Below are 15943 nucleotides of genomic sequence, written 5' to 3' on the forward strand. Positions count from 1 at the left end.
AAGCTTTAACTTCCTGACTGATGTCCTTCCTCATGATGCCATCTATTTTGTGAAGTGCAACAGTCCCTCCTGCAGCAAAGCACCCCCACAGCATGATGCTGCCACCCCCGTGCTTCATGTTTGGGATGGTGTTCTTCGGCTTGCAAGCTACCCCCCTTTTTCCTCCAAACATAACGATGGTCATTATGGCCAAACAGTTCTACTTTTGTTTCATCAGACCAGAGGACATTTCTCCAAAAAGTAAGATCTTTGTCCCCATGTGCAGTTGCAAACCGTAGTCTGGCATTTTTATGGCGGTTTTGGAGCAGTGGCTTCTTCCTTGCTGTGGATATATATACACTTTTGTACCTGTTTCCTCCATCTTCACAAGGTCCTTTGCTGTTGTTCTGGGATTGATTTGCACTTTTCGCACCAAAGTACGTTCATCTCTAGGAGACAGAACGCGTCTCCTTCCTGAGCGGTATGACGGCTGCGTGGTCCCATGGTGTTTATACTTTTGCTTTTCCCATGATGTCAAGAAAAGAGGCACTGAGTTTGAAGGTAGGCCTTGAAATACATCCACAGGTACACCTCCAATTGACTCTCAAATTATGTCAATTAGCCTATCAGAAGCTTCTAAAGCCATGACATCATTTTCTGGAATTTTCCAAGCTATTTAAAGGCACAGTCAACTTAGTGTATGTAAACTTCTGACCCACTGTAATTGTGATACAGTCAATTATAAGTTAAATAATCTGTCTGTAAACAATTGTTGGAAAAATTACTTGTGTCATGCACAAAGTAGATGTCCTAACCGTCTTGCCAAAACTATAGTTTGTTAACAAGAAATATGTGGAGTGGTTGAAAAACAAGTTTTAATGACTCCAACCTAAGTGTATGTTCCTTTTGTCCAGGTGTGAAAGGGCAGTGTGGAGCACAATAGAGATTGCATCATCTGTGGATCTGTTGGGGCGGTATGCAAATTGGAGTGGGTCTAGGGTTTCTTGGATAATCGTGGTGATGTGAGCCATAACCAGCCTTTCAAAGCACGTCATGGCTACAGACGTGAGTGCAACAGGTCGGTAGTCATTTAGGCAGGTTACCTTAGTGTTATTGGGGACAGGGACTATGGTGGTCTGCTTGAAACATGTTGATATTACAGACTCAGACAGGGAGAGGTTGAAAATGTCAGTGAAGACACTTGCCAGTTGATCAGCGCATGCTCGGAATACACGTCCTGGTAATCCGTCTGGCCCTGCGTCCTTGTGAATGTTGACCTGTTTAAAGCTCTTACTCACATCGGCTACAGAGAGCGTGATCACACAGTCGTCCGGAACAGCTGATGCTCTCATGCATGTTTCAGTGTTACTTGCCTCGATGCACGCATAGAAGTAATTTAGCTCATCTGGTAGGCTCGTGTCACTGGGCAACTCGTGGCTGTGCTTCCCTTTGTAGTCTGTAATAGTTTGCAAGCCCTGCCACATCCGACGAGTGTCGGAGCCAGTGTAGTACGATTCGATCTTAGTCCTGTATTGACGCTTTGTCTGTTTGATGGTTAGTCGGAGGGCATAGCAGGATTTCTTATATGCCTTGAAAGCTGCAGCTCTATCCTTTAGCTCAGTGCGGATGTTGCCTGTAATTCATGGCTTCTGGTTGGGGTATGTACGTACGGGTACTGTGGGGACGACGTCATCGATGCACTTATTGATGAAGCCAGTGACTGATGTGGTGTACTCCTCAATGCCATCGGAAGGATCCCGGATAATATTCCAGTCTGTGCTAGCAAAACAGTCTTGTAGCTTAGCATCTGCTTCATCTGACCACTTTGTTATTGACCGAGTCACTGGTGCTTCCTGCTTTAGTTTTTGCTTGTAAGCAGCAATCAGGAGGATAGAATTATGGTCAGATTTGCCAAATGGAGGGGCGAGGGAGAGCTTTGTCCGCGTCTCTGTGTGTGGAGTAAAGGTGGTCTAGAGTTTTTTCCCTCTGGTTGCACATTTAACATGCTGGTAGAAATGAGGTAACACAGATTTAAGTTTCCCTGCATTAAAGTCCCCGGCCACTAGAAGCGCCGTCTCTGGATGAGCGTTTTCCTGTTTGCTTATGGCCGTATACATTTCATTGAGTGCGGTCTTAGTGCAAGCATCGGTTTGTGATGTTAAATAGACAGCTACGAAGAATATAGATTAAAACTATCTTGGTAGATAGTGTGGTCTACAGATTATCATGAGATACTCTACCTCAGGCGAGCAAAACCTTAAGACTTCCTTAGATATCGTGCACCAGCTGTTGTTTACAAATATACATAGACCGCCACCCCTTGTCTTACCAGAGGCTGCTGTTCTATCCTGCCGATACAGTGTATAACCCGCCAGCTGTATGTTATTCATGTCTTCATTCAGCCACAACTCGGTGAAACATAAGATACTACAGTTTTTAATATCCCGTTGGTATGATATATGTGCTTGTAGTTCGTCCACTTGAAGCAATTGTAAGTTGGCCAATAGTATCGATGGCAAATACATATTAGCCACTCGTCGCCGGCTCCTTACCAGGCACCCCGATCTCCTTCCGCGTGATCTCCTTTTCTTTCTACTGCGAGTGACGGGGATGAGGGCCCTGTCGGTAGTCGGGAGCAAATCCCTCTCGTCCAACTCATTAAATAAAAATGATTTGTCCAGTTCAAGGTGAGTAATCGGTGTTCTGATGTCCAGAAGCTCTTTTCAGTCATAAGAGACGGTAGCAGCAACATTTTGTACAAAATAAGTTACAAACAATGCGAAAAAACACACAAAATAGCACGGTTGGTTAAGAGTCCAGAAAACGGCAGCCATCCCCTGGTGCCATTTCCATGTGTACTGCGTACTTCATGTACTGTGTACTCAAAAGTAACTACACCTCAGAAATGTATAACTATCTTTACCAGAAATATATGATTTTTATCTTTCTTGGAGCATGCAGCATTACTAGTTATCGTTTATGGCCCTCATGATAAATAATAACTTTTGCGATTACATTTTAGTTACATCTAGAAAAGTCTCTTGTCACATGTGTAATTTACAATAATGCTGGTTTCAACAGAGATCTCATCACATAAGTACATGAGACGTTTCCTGTGGGGGGGGGGGGGGGGGCGGCATGTGAACTCTTTTTGACAGACATCCGTTCATCGACAAAGCAAGACATTGTCACAATGGCAGGTAAGCGATTTAGTTAATTCCTATAACATGACACACACATCGTAACACACATACATTTTCAGTTCATATTTGAACGTGCAATTTGTTTTTCTACAACACATTTTTTGTTGTTATTCACACAGGCTTATCATGTGGTATCAGGCTCATTTTGATTCTGAAAAACAACTCGTTTGTCCTGACTTTGATTCAATTAGTTTTATAATGAATGCTATGGAATCAATGATCTTTATCACTTAGATACATTTTTAAGTCAAGCATACATTTCAAAGCCTTTTGTAGTAAGAAAGAAAAGGATCTTACTGATTCCCATCAAGTATTACCATAAGGGATATTGCTGTAATACCTTTTGAGGAAACCAGACTGGTGCCTCTGTGCAGACACTATACCAATGCATTTTGCCAAAAGATAAAATAAATTGTCAATTTAGCTGTTACTATTTTTCTATACTATCCATTTTGATTCAAGAAAGTGTAAGCATTTACCAACAAAACAAGTCTGATCTTTTTTTCAGACCCTAATACCTCCCACCTTTTGACTGTGGACGACTTTGGTGAATTGTACCATGAGTTAAACTACACTGACTTCAACATAACCTATGAGATAGACGAAAACACCCTAACCTGCAATACTTCCCCCATCTCCTCCGCTGTGACAGTGGCCGTATGTGCCTTATACGTCCTCATCTTTATCTTGGCCATTCCTGGGAACCTGGTGGTGGGGCTGGTGATCGGCTCCAGCAAGCAGTTACTGTCTCCCTCCGACTTATACCTCCTCCACCTGGCTGTGGCCGACGTCCTGCTGGCTCTCACCCTCCCTTTCTGGGCCACCTCTGTCACCGTGGGCTGGGTGTTCGGCGACGCCATGTGCAAACTAGTCAGCGTCTTCCAGGAGGCCAGCTTCTATGCCAGCATCCTGTTTTTGTCCTGCATCAGCGTGGACCGCTACCTGGTGATCGTGCGAGCCATGGAGGCTTCCAAGGCTGCTCATCGCCGAGAGGTCAGCTGGGGCACCTGTGCCATTGTCTGGCTCATGGGTGGCCTGCTGTCCCTGCCTGGGCTCTTCAACCACGCCTTCCTCCCATCCGGCACAGAGCGGGTGACATGTGCCGAGAGTTACGCACCAGGCAGCGCGGAGGTTTGGCGGCTGGTCACACGGGGTCTCCGGCACGTGTTAGGGTTTCTCCTCCCGTTGACCGTTATGGTGGCGTGCTATGGTGTGATTGTGGCTCGACTCCTGCGGACCCGGGTTGGCTTCCAAAGGAAGAGGGCCATGAGGGTGATTGTTGCGGTGGTGGTGGCCTTTCTGCTGTGCTGGACACCCTACCACCTGGCGGTGATGGTGGACACCCTATTCCGGGCAAAGGTGGTGGGGTACGGTTGCCAAGAGAGGAGTGCCGTGGACAGGGCCTTGTTCGCCACCCAGAGTCTGGGCCTGCTGCACAGCTGCGTCAACCCGTTTCTGTATGCCTTTGTTGGGGAGAAGTTTAGGAGGAGGCTGGTCCAGAAAGTGGGTGTGATGGAGCAGCGAACGTCGATGACCAGGGCCAGCAGATCCAGCTCTCAGACCTCGGAGGCCACCTCCACATTCATGTGATCTCAAAATGTGTTTGTGTATTTTTACCCCAGATTATAAGTGGTGCTATGGGTGTGCAGAAATATGGCCACATAACTGTCAACAAACTGGAAATTCAAAACTGCCTCCTTGAGACCACATTTGTCATTACATGTATTATTAACTCAATGCAGCAATTCTTTGCGAACAGCAAGTGAAACGCCCCTTGCGGGAATCGAAACCTATGTTTCCTAGCCCGTAGGCAAACCTGCAAACCGCTGCTCCAACAAACATGTACCCTTTTTGTTTGGGATTTACAAACTTGGCGATGACATACATATGCATGTTTCCCGTTATAAATCAGACCTGTCATAAAACTGCGTGCGTGAATTCACCTTTTTATGTTGACAATAGCGCCTTTTATTTGCTGTATAATTTGGAACTGTTGGAATTAGTTTCTGAAAGAAATACCAATGGAAAATTTGATTACACGGCTGTTGTGGTGTGGGCAGAATGTTTTAATATTTTACAGTGACTTTTTCAAACTAAATATGCATGCTGCCTATAGAGGGTGCCACACACTTGATTGATTGTATATTAGAAACAACTTAAAAGTAAAATTCTACAGCCCACACTTCTATGCAAAAGACGAATTGTTGTTCAACATTTTGTTTATCAATAGATTATTGTGTTTCTATCTCCTTCCTTGGTGTAGGCTCTGATATTAAATAGGCTATGACCTTGCGCTCCTATTGCATAGCAATACTGTAGCCTATACCGTCAAATATTTTACATAAGCTACCAGTCTATTTACTGTGTTGGCAGAATGCTGTGAAATTTTCTGAAAGAGAAAATGATGCCAAATTGTTGTGGACCTGTCAGCAGAACGTTTTAATTTAACAATGTTTTGCCTTTCCCCCCAACCTAATATGCTGGACTGACCGCAAATTCTGAAAACATTGTCTAGGCTACTAAAAAACAAATAATTACATTAGTGTACTAACAGCCATTTCCCGTTATTGTTTGAATTATTCAAAAAATAAAACGCTGATTCTTGCTCTTCTCACTTACTGCAAATGGCTGCATCTTGTTATTATGTTTATGAGTAAGTGTGTTGTGACACACATATGTATGGTCATATTTTTTATGTTTTATTTCATTTGTTATTTATCATTTTCTAGGCCTCCTAGCTATTTGCATTTAAATTATTGTGTTTGTACTGCCACTAGGGGGAGCTGTGACGTCAAATGGGAGCGTTAGTGAGATCGTGAGATTTTTGTTTTGTTTTTTGTTTGTTTTATTATACATTTAGCAGACGCTCTTATCCAGAGCAACTTACAGGAGCAATTAGGGTTAAGTGCCTTGCTTAAGGGCACATCGACAGATTTTTCACCTAGTCGGCTCGGGGATTAGAACCAGCGACCTTTCGGTTACTGGCACAACGCTCTTACCCACTAAGCTACCTGCCGCCCATATTCTAGTTTTCTTCTTCAATCTTGTAGAATGCCTACTACTGAACACCACTAACGTTTCTCCGTCTCATCATTATATTCTGTTAATTCATTTACATTTACATTTTAGTCATTTAGCAGACGCTCTTATCCAGAGCGACTTACAGTTAGTGAGTGCATACATTATTTTTCATACTGGCCCCCCTTGGGAATCGAACCCACAACCCTGTTGTTGCAAACGCCATGCTCTACCAACTGAGCTACACCCCTGCCGGCCATTCCCTCCCCTACCCTGGACGACGCTGGGCCAATTGTGCGCCACCCCATGGGTCTCCCGGTCGCGGCCGGCTACGACAGAGCCTGGATTCGAACCAGGATCTCTAGTGGCACAGCTAGAACTGCGATGCAGTGCCTTAGACCACTGCACCACTCGGGAGGTTAATTCAGGTATGTAATGTGCAAAGGTGCAAGATGACTCTCAAGGTATTGAGGTAACATGGTTAATTACATAGTCCATGAGTTTGGTGACGTTTAAAGGGAATTGGAGGGAGTTTTAATCGAGTGATTAAAATCGTTGGTATGTTCCCCATTGTAAGTAATGGCTAGTTTGCTAATGGTTTACATGTAAGAGAAGGGATTAAGATGGTGTGAACTTTTTGTACGTTTTAGCTCCTATTTGTTTTATTTTCTATGAACGAAGGCTCAGTTTAATTCAGGGAATATATGTAAATATGCAACTTGACAATGAAATGTATTAAAGTGTTTATTTGTAAAAATAAAAAAAGTTTAACAGTTCGTTAGCTTTATGCTAACCAAATGTACCTTTGCTAAGCGCTAGCTAGCGCTAGGCCAGCTGGTTTCAGCTATTGTTAGCTTACTTGTTAATGGTTTAGAAGGTAATGGTTGTAGCATTGTTTAGCACACGCCTCCAGTCATTTGTAGCTTTTTTTTAAATTGACACTGCTAGTACAGTACGTTTATTTATATATATATATATATATATATATATATATATATATATATATATATATATATATATATATATAACACTACCAGTCAAGTTTGGACACACCTACTCATTCAAGGGTTTTTCTTTATTTTGACTATTTTCTACATTGTAGAATAATAGTGAAGACATCAAAACTATAGAATAACACATATGGAATCATGTAGTACCCAAAAACGTGTTAAACAAATAAAAATATATTTTATATTTGAGATTCTTCATATAGCCACCCTTTGCCTTGATGACGGCTTTGCACACTCTGGTACTGTGTATATACATATAGAATGTAATGTAGCCTCTTATGGTACAATTTGATGGTTTTACATGCCAAATAGATTGTTGCTAGATGCTAAATACTAAAGTTAGATAACGCACTTTTGTACATCGCGCTGTTCCGTACATTTGACCTTATTTTAGCGCCCCACAAACGTAATACTTCCAGGTCAACTGTAATATGAATACCATTGTAAAGCACAATTTATCCTCTTTCCAGCAAAATCAATGACGAGACCTTCATACTGCCCATCTCTGCATGATTGAAGAAAGCAATGGAGCGCCGCCGGGTCTTTTAAAAAATGGCGGGTGGGGAAGCGAAAGCTACTGCGTCATAGTGAAAGGGGGAGATATGCCGTGTGGGGAACCAGCTCTTTTCACCCGATTTGTCCAATTTATCACCTCTAAAATGTAAATAAAACACTATAAAGACTATATAATGTCTCATTACATACCTATTTGAAGGTTTGTGTCATATTCGAATAGGGTTTTTAGGGTGTCGCTAAATTTATCTTCACAATTAAACTGTGGGTGTCACGTTTTTTGAGAGTCATGATGGCTCGCAGTGATTACGTGAAACATTTTCAATTGATTGAATTAACTATTGATGAACTCACAAGTAATTAACTTTACACTCACCATTGATCATTTCTTGTTTTTAATCTGCGAGAGAAGCGCTACACCTGGTGGAAAGAGGCTATATTCAATTAGTTGAATAATGCGTGCCGTACGTTATGTAGTGACACGTCACACTTTAACGTACAGTGTTAGCGGGGTCTGTTTTTTCCATTTTTCTCCAATACTATTGACCATTACCATGTCAATCAACGCTGAATCGAAACACCCAGATTTTGATTTCAACACAGTCGCTACAGTCCAATTAGTTTTCATTGCAGCCTCCTTTGAATGCCGCGGTTGCCCACATATGTACGGAACGGAGTTAGCTACCGTTACTGATTGAATAGCCTCAGATTATATGCACAATTGATTTTACAATTAGTGAAAGGTAATATGTGAATGTGTTTGAATGTGTACACTACCGTTCAAAAGTTTGGGGTCACTTCGAAATCACAATTGCTGATGCTCCAGATACTCAACTAGTCTCAAGAAGGCCAGTTTTATTGCTTCTTTAATCAGCACAACAGTTTTCAGCTGTGCTAACATAATTGCAAAATTATTTTTAAAATGATAAACTTGGATTAGCAAATACAACATGCCATTGGAACACAGGACTGATGGTTGCTGATAATGGGCCTCTGTACGCCTATGTAGATATTCAATTAAAAATCAGCTGTTTCCAGCTACAATAGCCATTTACAACATAAACAATGTCTACACTGTATTTCTGATCAATTTGATGTTCTTTTAATGGACAAAAAAATTGCTTTTCTTTCGAAAACATGGACATTTCTAAGTGACCCCAAACTTTTGAACAGTAGTGTATATCTTTATGAAATTCCCTGAGGATGGTCCTCCCCTTCCTCCTCTGAGGAGCTTCCCCTGGATATAATCAGGTTGTTGGGCAGTTATTTGTTGGAAAGTCTTATTAACAAAAGTTGTTTCTTAAATGTTGACGTGTTTAAATGCCACCCTGCAGTGTAATGTTTGAACAACAAGTTTAAAATGCTATCTTTTTACAATACTAGGACACACAGTACAAAGCATGGCTTCATTTGAACTGATTGAGACTGACACCTTGTGGTTTAAAATAAGAACAACAGGGGTTTGATACCACAGAATGGAGTAGATTAGAATGTGTGTCATTGCATGCAGAGCATATACTGGGAATTATTGATACCTTTAGACCTAAACGGATTTGATCTGGAAAAAGGAGAAAGCCCTTACTGATTTTGTCACTGTTTTGCTGTCACTTGATTAGAATTTCTAGATTTTTTTAAACTTTAGTGTTACTGAGTCTGGAATAATGGCTTGACATTAGTCAGTCACTGTTATGAATTCTTAATACTTGTAAATTGACTTTTAATAGTGTAATGAGTACCTGACATCTGTCTGATGAGAATCCATTTAGGAACAAGTATTCAAATAAATTAGATACCTAGCTGCTTGTGATTTGATGAAACCATGTGGACTGAGGTATTGACTGCCTAGTGCCTACAGTACATTGTTTTCCCTCCTGAATATTTTTTGTGAAGTTGCTTTGAGTTTCTGCATTTGACCTACAAATCAAATCTATTCTCAACCCCTTCCTCCCTGCTCACAGTAGCACTGTCCCATATGCTCTGGAGACCACGTTTGGCTAAAAATGACAAGAGGGCGTGAGCTAAGGGGGACAGGGCAGACATATTAGCATGCAACTGTCATGCTGATGTTTTCTAGTTCTGTGACTAGTACTTCCACTAAGGACGTGCCTGGCAGAGGTGGGGGGAGATCATGATTGATAAAGCTTAGCTCTTTTGGGATAGGAGGGGGGACAGACCGTGTGCATTTGGTGTGACTAAACCTGGTGCATAATGAATTGGAAACAAAGCGAGTTTGTCAGACAGAGCCAATCCTAATGGTCAAACTTGGAAGTAAGGGAATAGTCTTTTACAGATTTGACAGAGTCCAATGTACTTTTTCTTTGACTCGCACTCAACGTGTTCAAGCCAAGAACCGGCACAAGAGGGGTGAGAAGCAAGATAAACCAGCCAGGGGAAAGGAAGGTGAAAGGCAGAGGCCAGCAACTTGCAAAAGGCAATACTGGGAGCTGCTAATGCAACATGATCCTGTGGGTCTTGCCCTAAAAATACTGTCGGGCAGGAGAGCATGCACAGGCTGTATCTGCCTAATTGCTAGGTAATGATCAATTTGTTTTAGCCTTTTTTTCCAATTGAACTTCCAAAAAAAGCTGTGACAAAACACCTTCTGGCTCGGGCACTTTGAAAGTAATCTAATCCAATTGTATTTACTTTAACTTTGATAGCAGAAGATACAGGGATATTATTAGCAATACATGAGCCCATTCAAACAACTTTGAAAGTTAGTGTTATGTTTCAAAGTGTAAACAATAGTTATAATAATCAACATTTTCAAGTGTAGATGGGAAACCTACTTTTAAACCACTTTCAAATCACTAAAAGTCAACTATCATAAAGAAATTAAGAAAAAGGGCCTGTTTATAAGAAGGCAGCACTGTGACAATGAACAAGGCAGAGGTGCAGATGACCCTGAAGAAGGGAGCGGATGAGGAGGTGCGTGGCGTCCCAAGCCCCATCATCCCGCCAAAGCAGGCCAAAGCCTACCCTAACGCCGACCAGGCAGTCCCAAACACTGGGGCTTCCGTGTTCCCCACCCAGACCCCTCCGGCGTTCACACGTAAAATGAGGAACGCCGCTGTGGGAACCGGCTGCGACATCCGTCTGAAAGTGGCTGTAGCAGGAGACCCGCAGCCCTCGCTCTACTGGTACCACAATGACGACATGCTGAATATGGATAACCAGGAGTACGGGGGCCTCTGGATCAGGGACTGCAAGCCCAGCGATGCCGGCCTCTACACCTGCATCGTCAGCAACCACCTGGGAGAGGTGTGGAGTAGCGCCGTGCTCGCCGTCCTGGACCTAGGGGAAGGTAATGTAGACAGATCCTATAGTTTTGTGTTAAAATCCCTGACATCTTATCAATGTGGTTTTCTACTTAGTTCTACCGAAAACATGTAGTTGCTCTATTAAATATACTGAACAAAAATATAAATGCAACATGCAACAATTTCAATGATTTTACTGAGTTACAGTTCATATAAGGTAATCATTTTGGATTTATGGATTTAACATGACTGGGCAGGGGAGCAGCCTTGGGAGGGCCTGGGAGGGCATAGGTCCACACACTGGGGAGCAAGGGCTTTATTACAGACATAAATACTCCTCAGTTTCATCAGCTGTCCAGGTGGCTTGTCTCAGACGATCCCACAGGTGAAGAAGCCGGATGTGGAGGTCCTGGGCTGGCGTGGAGGTGGCTTATGGTAGAGAAATTAACATTAATTTCTCTGGCAACAGCTCTGTTGGACATTACTGAAGTCAATATGCCAATTGCATGCTCCCTCAACTTGAGACATCTGTGGCTTTGTGCTGTGTGACAAAAACATTTTAGTGGCCTTTTATTGTCCCCAGCACAAGGTGCACCTGTGTAATGATCATGCTTTTTAATCAGCTTCTTGATATACCACACCTTTCAGGTGGATGGATTATCTTGTCAAAGGAGAAATGCTCATTAACAGGGATGTAAACAAATTTGTGCACAAAATATAATAGAAATAAGATATTTGTGCTTATGGAACATTTCTGGGATCTTTTATTTCAACTCATGAAACATGGGACCAACACTTTATATGTTGCGTTCATATTTTTGTTCAGTATGAATTGAGTTTTTTTTATAGAAAATTCTGGAACAATCAAGGATGTTTTGGGGCCATGTTTTGGCATCCCCCTAATCTCGATTAACCCAGAAGTAAAATCTTGCGTAATTTGGTTGGCTGCGTGATTAACGTCTGGGTCTATACGTGTTCGAAATTGAGTTCCGGAGGTTTGTGAAGTCTCCACCCTCGCAAAAGGAAACACTCAGCCAAAGCTCCCGCCCCCTTCCCATCCGTATGGGAACACGCGCAAAGCACTCAAAGCGAAGCAGTTTAAGCACTGCCTTCGCCCAATCCTGATAAATCCAAATAACCAGTGACGAAAACCCAAAGACAACCCCACCCCACCCTCAGCCTCACGACCTACTGCCATGGCACACCATGGAGACACTAACATAGACAGCAACTCATACTCCCATGTGTTACAAGCCAGTCACACTTATGAGTATTGATATTAGAATATGTGGGCAGATATGGTTTGATATTAGAAATACTTCAGCCGTTTATATAAATCTCCACATTGCTCTTTCTATACCATTATATCATGCCATTGCAGTTTACCTATTGAATCACTCAATGCTCAGAGCTTGTGAAAAATTGAAGGGTTCACATAAATGGTTTGATTAATCATTTAGTTGAACACAAATCAAAATATGTCATTTGATTTGTATGATGTTTGTGCAGAGCTAAAGAGGGTGTAATACTGAAGAGCGACAATGTGACAATTTCTTCTCTGGCCAAATCATAATGGTGGGTCATAGGGAAGAATTGGGTAACGCTTTACTTACAGCCTGCAGGTATTGTGCACAGTTATATTTGGGAGTTGTGGTGAGGGAGGCCCCGCTCTCTCCTTTCCCTGATGTTTAGTTCATTTCATTCCGATCTCCTCTGCATTATTGTAGCCATTTGCTACAGCCTGTCAACTATGCCTCTGCCTATCCCTGTTCTCTCCTCTCCGCACAGGCTACACAAACGCCTCACACCGCGTGGCTGCTGCCTCTCTAACCTGGTGGTCCCTGCACGCACCACACACCTGGAGTTCCAGGTCTCAGGCAGCCTCTGGAACTGCCGTTCTGCTGCCAACAAGGCTGACTTCATCCCAGCCTATGCTACCCTCCAGTCCCTCGACTTCCTGGCGCTGACGGAAACATGGATTACCACTGAAAACACTGCTACTCCTACTGCTCTCTCCTCGTCTGACCATGTGTTCTCGCATACCCCGAGAGCATCTGGTCAGAGGGGTGGTGGCACAGGAATCCTCATCTAATATAATACAATAATATAATATGCCATTTAGCAGACGCTTTTATCCAAAGCGACTTACAGTCATGCGTGCATACATTTTTGTGTATGGGTGGTCCCGGGGATCGAACCCACTACCTTGGCGTTACAAGCGCCGTGCTCTACCAGCTGAGCTACAGAGGACCACACTCATCTCTCCCAAGTGGACATTCTCAATTTTTCCCCTAACCCATCTGTCTATCTCCTCATTTGAATTCCATGCTGTCACAGTCACTAGCCCATTTAAGCTTAATATCCTTGTCATCTATCGCCCTCCAGGTTCCCTTGGAGAGTTCATCAATGAGCTTTACGCCTTGATAAGCTCCTTTCCTGAGGATGGCGCACCCCTCACAGTTTTGGGGGATTTCAACCTCCCTACGTCTACATTTGACTCATTTCTCTCTGCCTCCTTCTTTCCACTCCTCTCCTCTTTTGACCTCACCCTCTCACCGTCCCCCCCTACTCACAAGGCAGGCAATACGCTTGACCTCATCTTTACTAGATGCTGCTCTTCTACTAATCTCACTGCAACTCCCCTCCATGTCTCCGACCACTACTTTGTATCCTTTTCTCTCTCGCTCTCCTCCAACACTACTCACTCTGCCCCTACACAGATGGTAATGCGCCGCCGCAACCTTCGCTCTCTCTCTCTCCCACTACTCTCTCCTCTTCCATCCTATCATCTCTTCCCTCTGCTCAATCCTTCTCCCTCCAATCTCCTGATTCTGCCTCCTCAACCCTCCTCTCCTCCCTTTCTGCATCCTTTGACTCTCTGTGTCCCCTATCCTCCCGGCCGGCTCGGTCCTCCTCTCCAGCTCCGTGGCTTGATGACTCATTGCGAGCTCACAGAACAGAGCTCCGGGCAGCTGAGCGGAAATGGAAGAAAACTAGACTCCCTGTGGACCTGGCATCTTTTCACTCCCTCCTCTCTACATTTTCTTCATCTGTTTCTGCTGCTAAGGCCACTTTCTACCACTCTAAATTCCAAGCATCTGCCTCTAACCCTAGGAAGCTCTTTGCCACATTCTCCTCCCTGCTGAATCCCCCCCCCCCCCCCCCCTCTCCGCACCACGTGCTCTCACCACTGGTGTCCCCCAGGGCTCAGTTCTAGGCCCTCTCCTATTCTCGCTATACACCAAGTCACTTGGCTCTGTCATATCCTCACATGGCCTCTCCTATCATTGCTACGCTGACGATACACAACTAATCTTCTCCTTTCCCCCTTCTGATAACCAGGTGGCGAATCGCATCTCTGCATGTCTGGCAGACATATCAGTATGGATGACGGATCACCACCTCAAGCTGATCCTTGGCAAGACGGAGCTGCTCTTCCTCCTGGGGAAGGACTGCCCGTTCCATGATCTCGCCATCACGGTTGACAACTCCGTTGTGTCCTCCTCCCAGAGTGCGAAGAGCCTTGGCGTGACCCTGGACAACACCCTGTCGTTCTCCGCTAACATCAAGGCGGTGACCCGATCCTGCAGGTTCATGCTCTACAACATTCGGAGAGTATGACCCTGCCTTACACAGGAAGCGGCACAGGTCCTAATCCAGGCACTTGTCATCTCCCGTCTGAATTACTGCAACTCGCTGTTGGCTGGGCTCCCTGCCTGTGCCATTAAACCCCTACAACTCATCCAGAATGCCGCAGCCCGTCTGGTGTTCAACCTTCCCAAGTTCTCTCACGTCACCCCGCTCCTCCGCACACTCCACTGGCTTCCAGTTGAAGCTCGCATCTGTTACAAGACCATGGTGCTTGCCTATGGAGCTGTGAGGGGAACGGCACCTCCGTACCTTCGGGCTCTGATCAGTCCCTACACCCAAACGAGGGCACTGCGTTCATCCACCTCTGGCCTGCTGGCTCCCCTTCCTCTGCTGAAGCATAGTTCCCGCTCAGCCCAGTCAAAACTGTTCGCTGCTCTGGCACCCCAATGGTGGAACAAGCTCCCTCACGACGCCAGGACAGCGGAGTCACTCACCACCTTCCGGAGACATTTGAAACCCCACCTCTTTAAGGAATACCTGGGATAGGATAAAGTAATCCTTCTACCCCCCCCCCCCCCCCCTAAAAAATAAATAATAATAATAATAATAATAATAATAAAATAATAAAAAAATTGTAAATTGGTTATCCCACTGGCTATAGGGTGAATGCACCAATTTGTAAGTCACTCTGGATAAGAGCATCTGCTAAATGACGTAAATGTAATTATAATGCCGTTATAATTCCTTGTACGACTATATGACCCCCTTTAAATGTTGTATTATCATTTTATGATGATCCTGACTAACCAGCCATTTTGGGTTAGTTACATAGAGACATAACTTTTTATTAACCTTAGTGTAAGACACCATTAAGGTTCATACAGTGAGGGAAACAAATATTTGATCCCCTGCTGATTTTGTACATTAGCCCACTGACAAAGACATGATCAGTCTATAATTTTAATGGTAGGTTTATTTGAGCAGTGAGAGACAGAATAACAAAAAAAAAAAATCTGCATGTCAAAAATGTTATAAATTGATTTGCATTTTAATGAGGGAAATAAGTATTTGACCCCTCTGCAAAAAACATGACTTAGTACTTGGTGGCAAAACCCTTGTTGGCAATCAGAGGTCAGACGTTTCTTGTAGTTGGCCACCAGGATTGCACACATCTCAGGAGGGATTTTGTCCCACTCCTCTTTGCAGATCTTCTCCAAGTCATTAAGGTTTCGAGGCTGACGTTTGGCAACTCGAACCTTCAGCTCCCTCCACAGATTTTCTATGGGATTAAGGTCTGGAGACTGGCTAGGTCACTCCAGGACCTTAATGTGCTTCTTCTTGAGCCACTCCTTTGTTGCCTTGGCTGTGT

At 43.8% G+C, this 15943-nt stretch overlaps 2 protein-coding genes across 2 annotated transcripts in view; both read left to right on the forward strand.

The window, feature by feature from the left end:
* Nucleotides 1-3158: 3158 nt before the first annotated feature.
* On the forward strand, nucleotides 3159-5800 carry LOC311129432 (C-X-C chemokine receptor type 1-like). The gene is made up of 2 exons (XM_084161716.1): nucleotides 3159-3179; nucleotides 3691-5800. Exons 1-2 carry the CDS (start codon nucleotides 3173-3175, stop codon nucleotides 4770-4772), a joined length of 1089 nt encoding a protein of 362 aa, XP_084017842.1. The 5' UTR covers nucleotides 3159-3172; the 3' UTR covers nucleotides 4773-5800.
* Nucleotides 5801-10600: 4800 nt separating this feature from the next.
* LOC311129463 (striated muscle preferentially expressed protein kinase-like) overlaps nucleotides 10601-15943 on the forward strand; it is a gene marked incomplete at both ends in the record, with an annotated part of 180847 nt that continues 175504 nt past the window's right edge. The window contains 1 exon segment of the mRNA XM_084161756.1: nucleotides 10601-11027. Coding sequence (XP_084017882.1) covers nucleotides 10601-11027 — 427 coding nt within the window.

This window comes from Coregonus lavaretus (assembly GCF_964263955.1).
Source record: "Coregonus lavaretus genome assembly, chromosome: 5".
Classification (NCBI taxonomy): Eukaryota; Metazoa; Chordata; class Actinopteri; order Salmoniformes; family Salmonidae; genus Coregonus; species Coregonus lavaretus.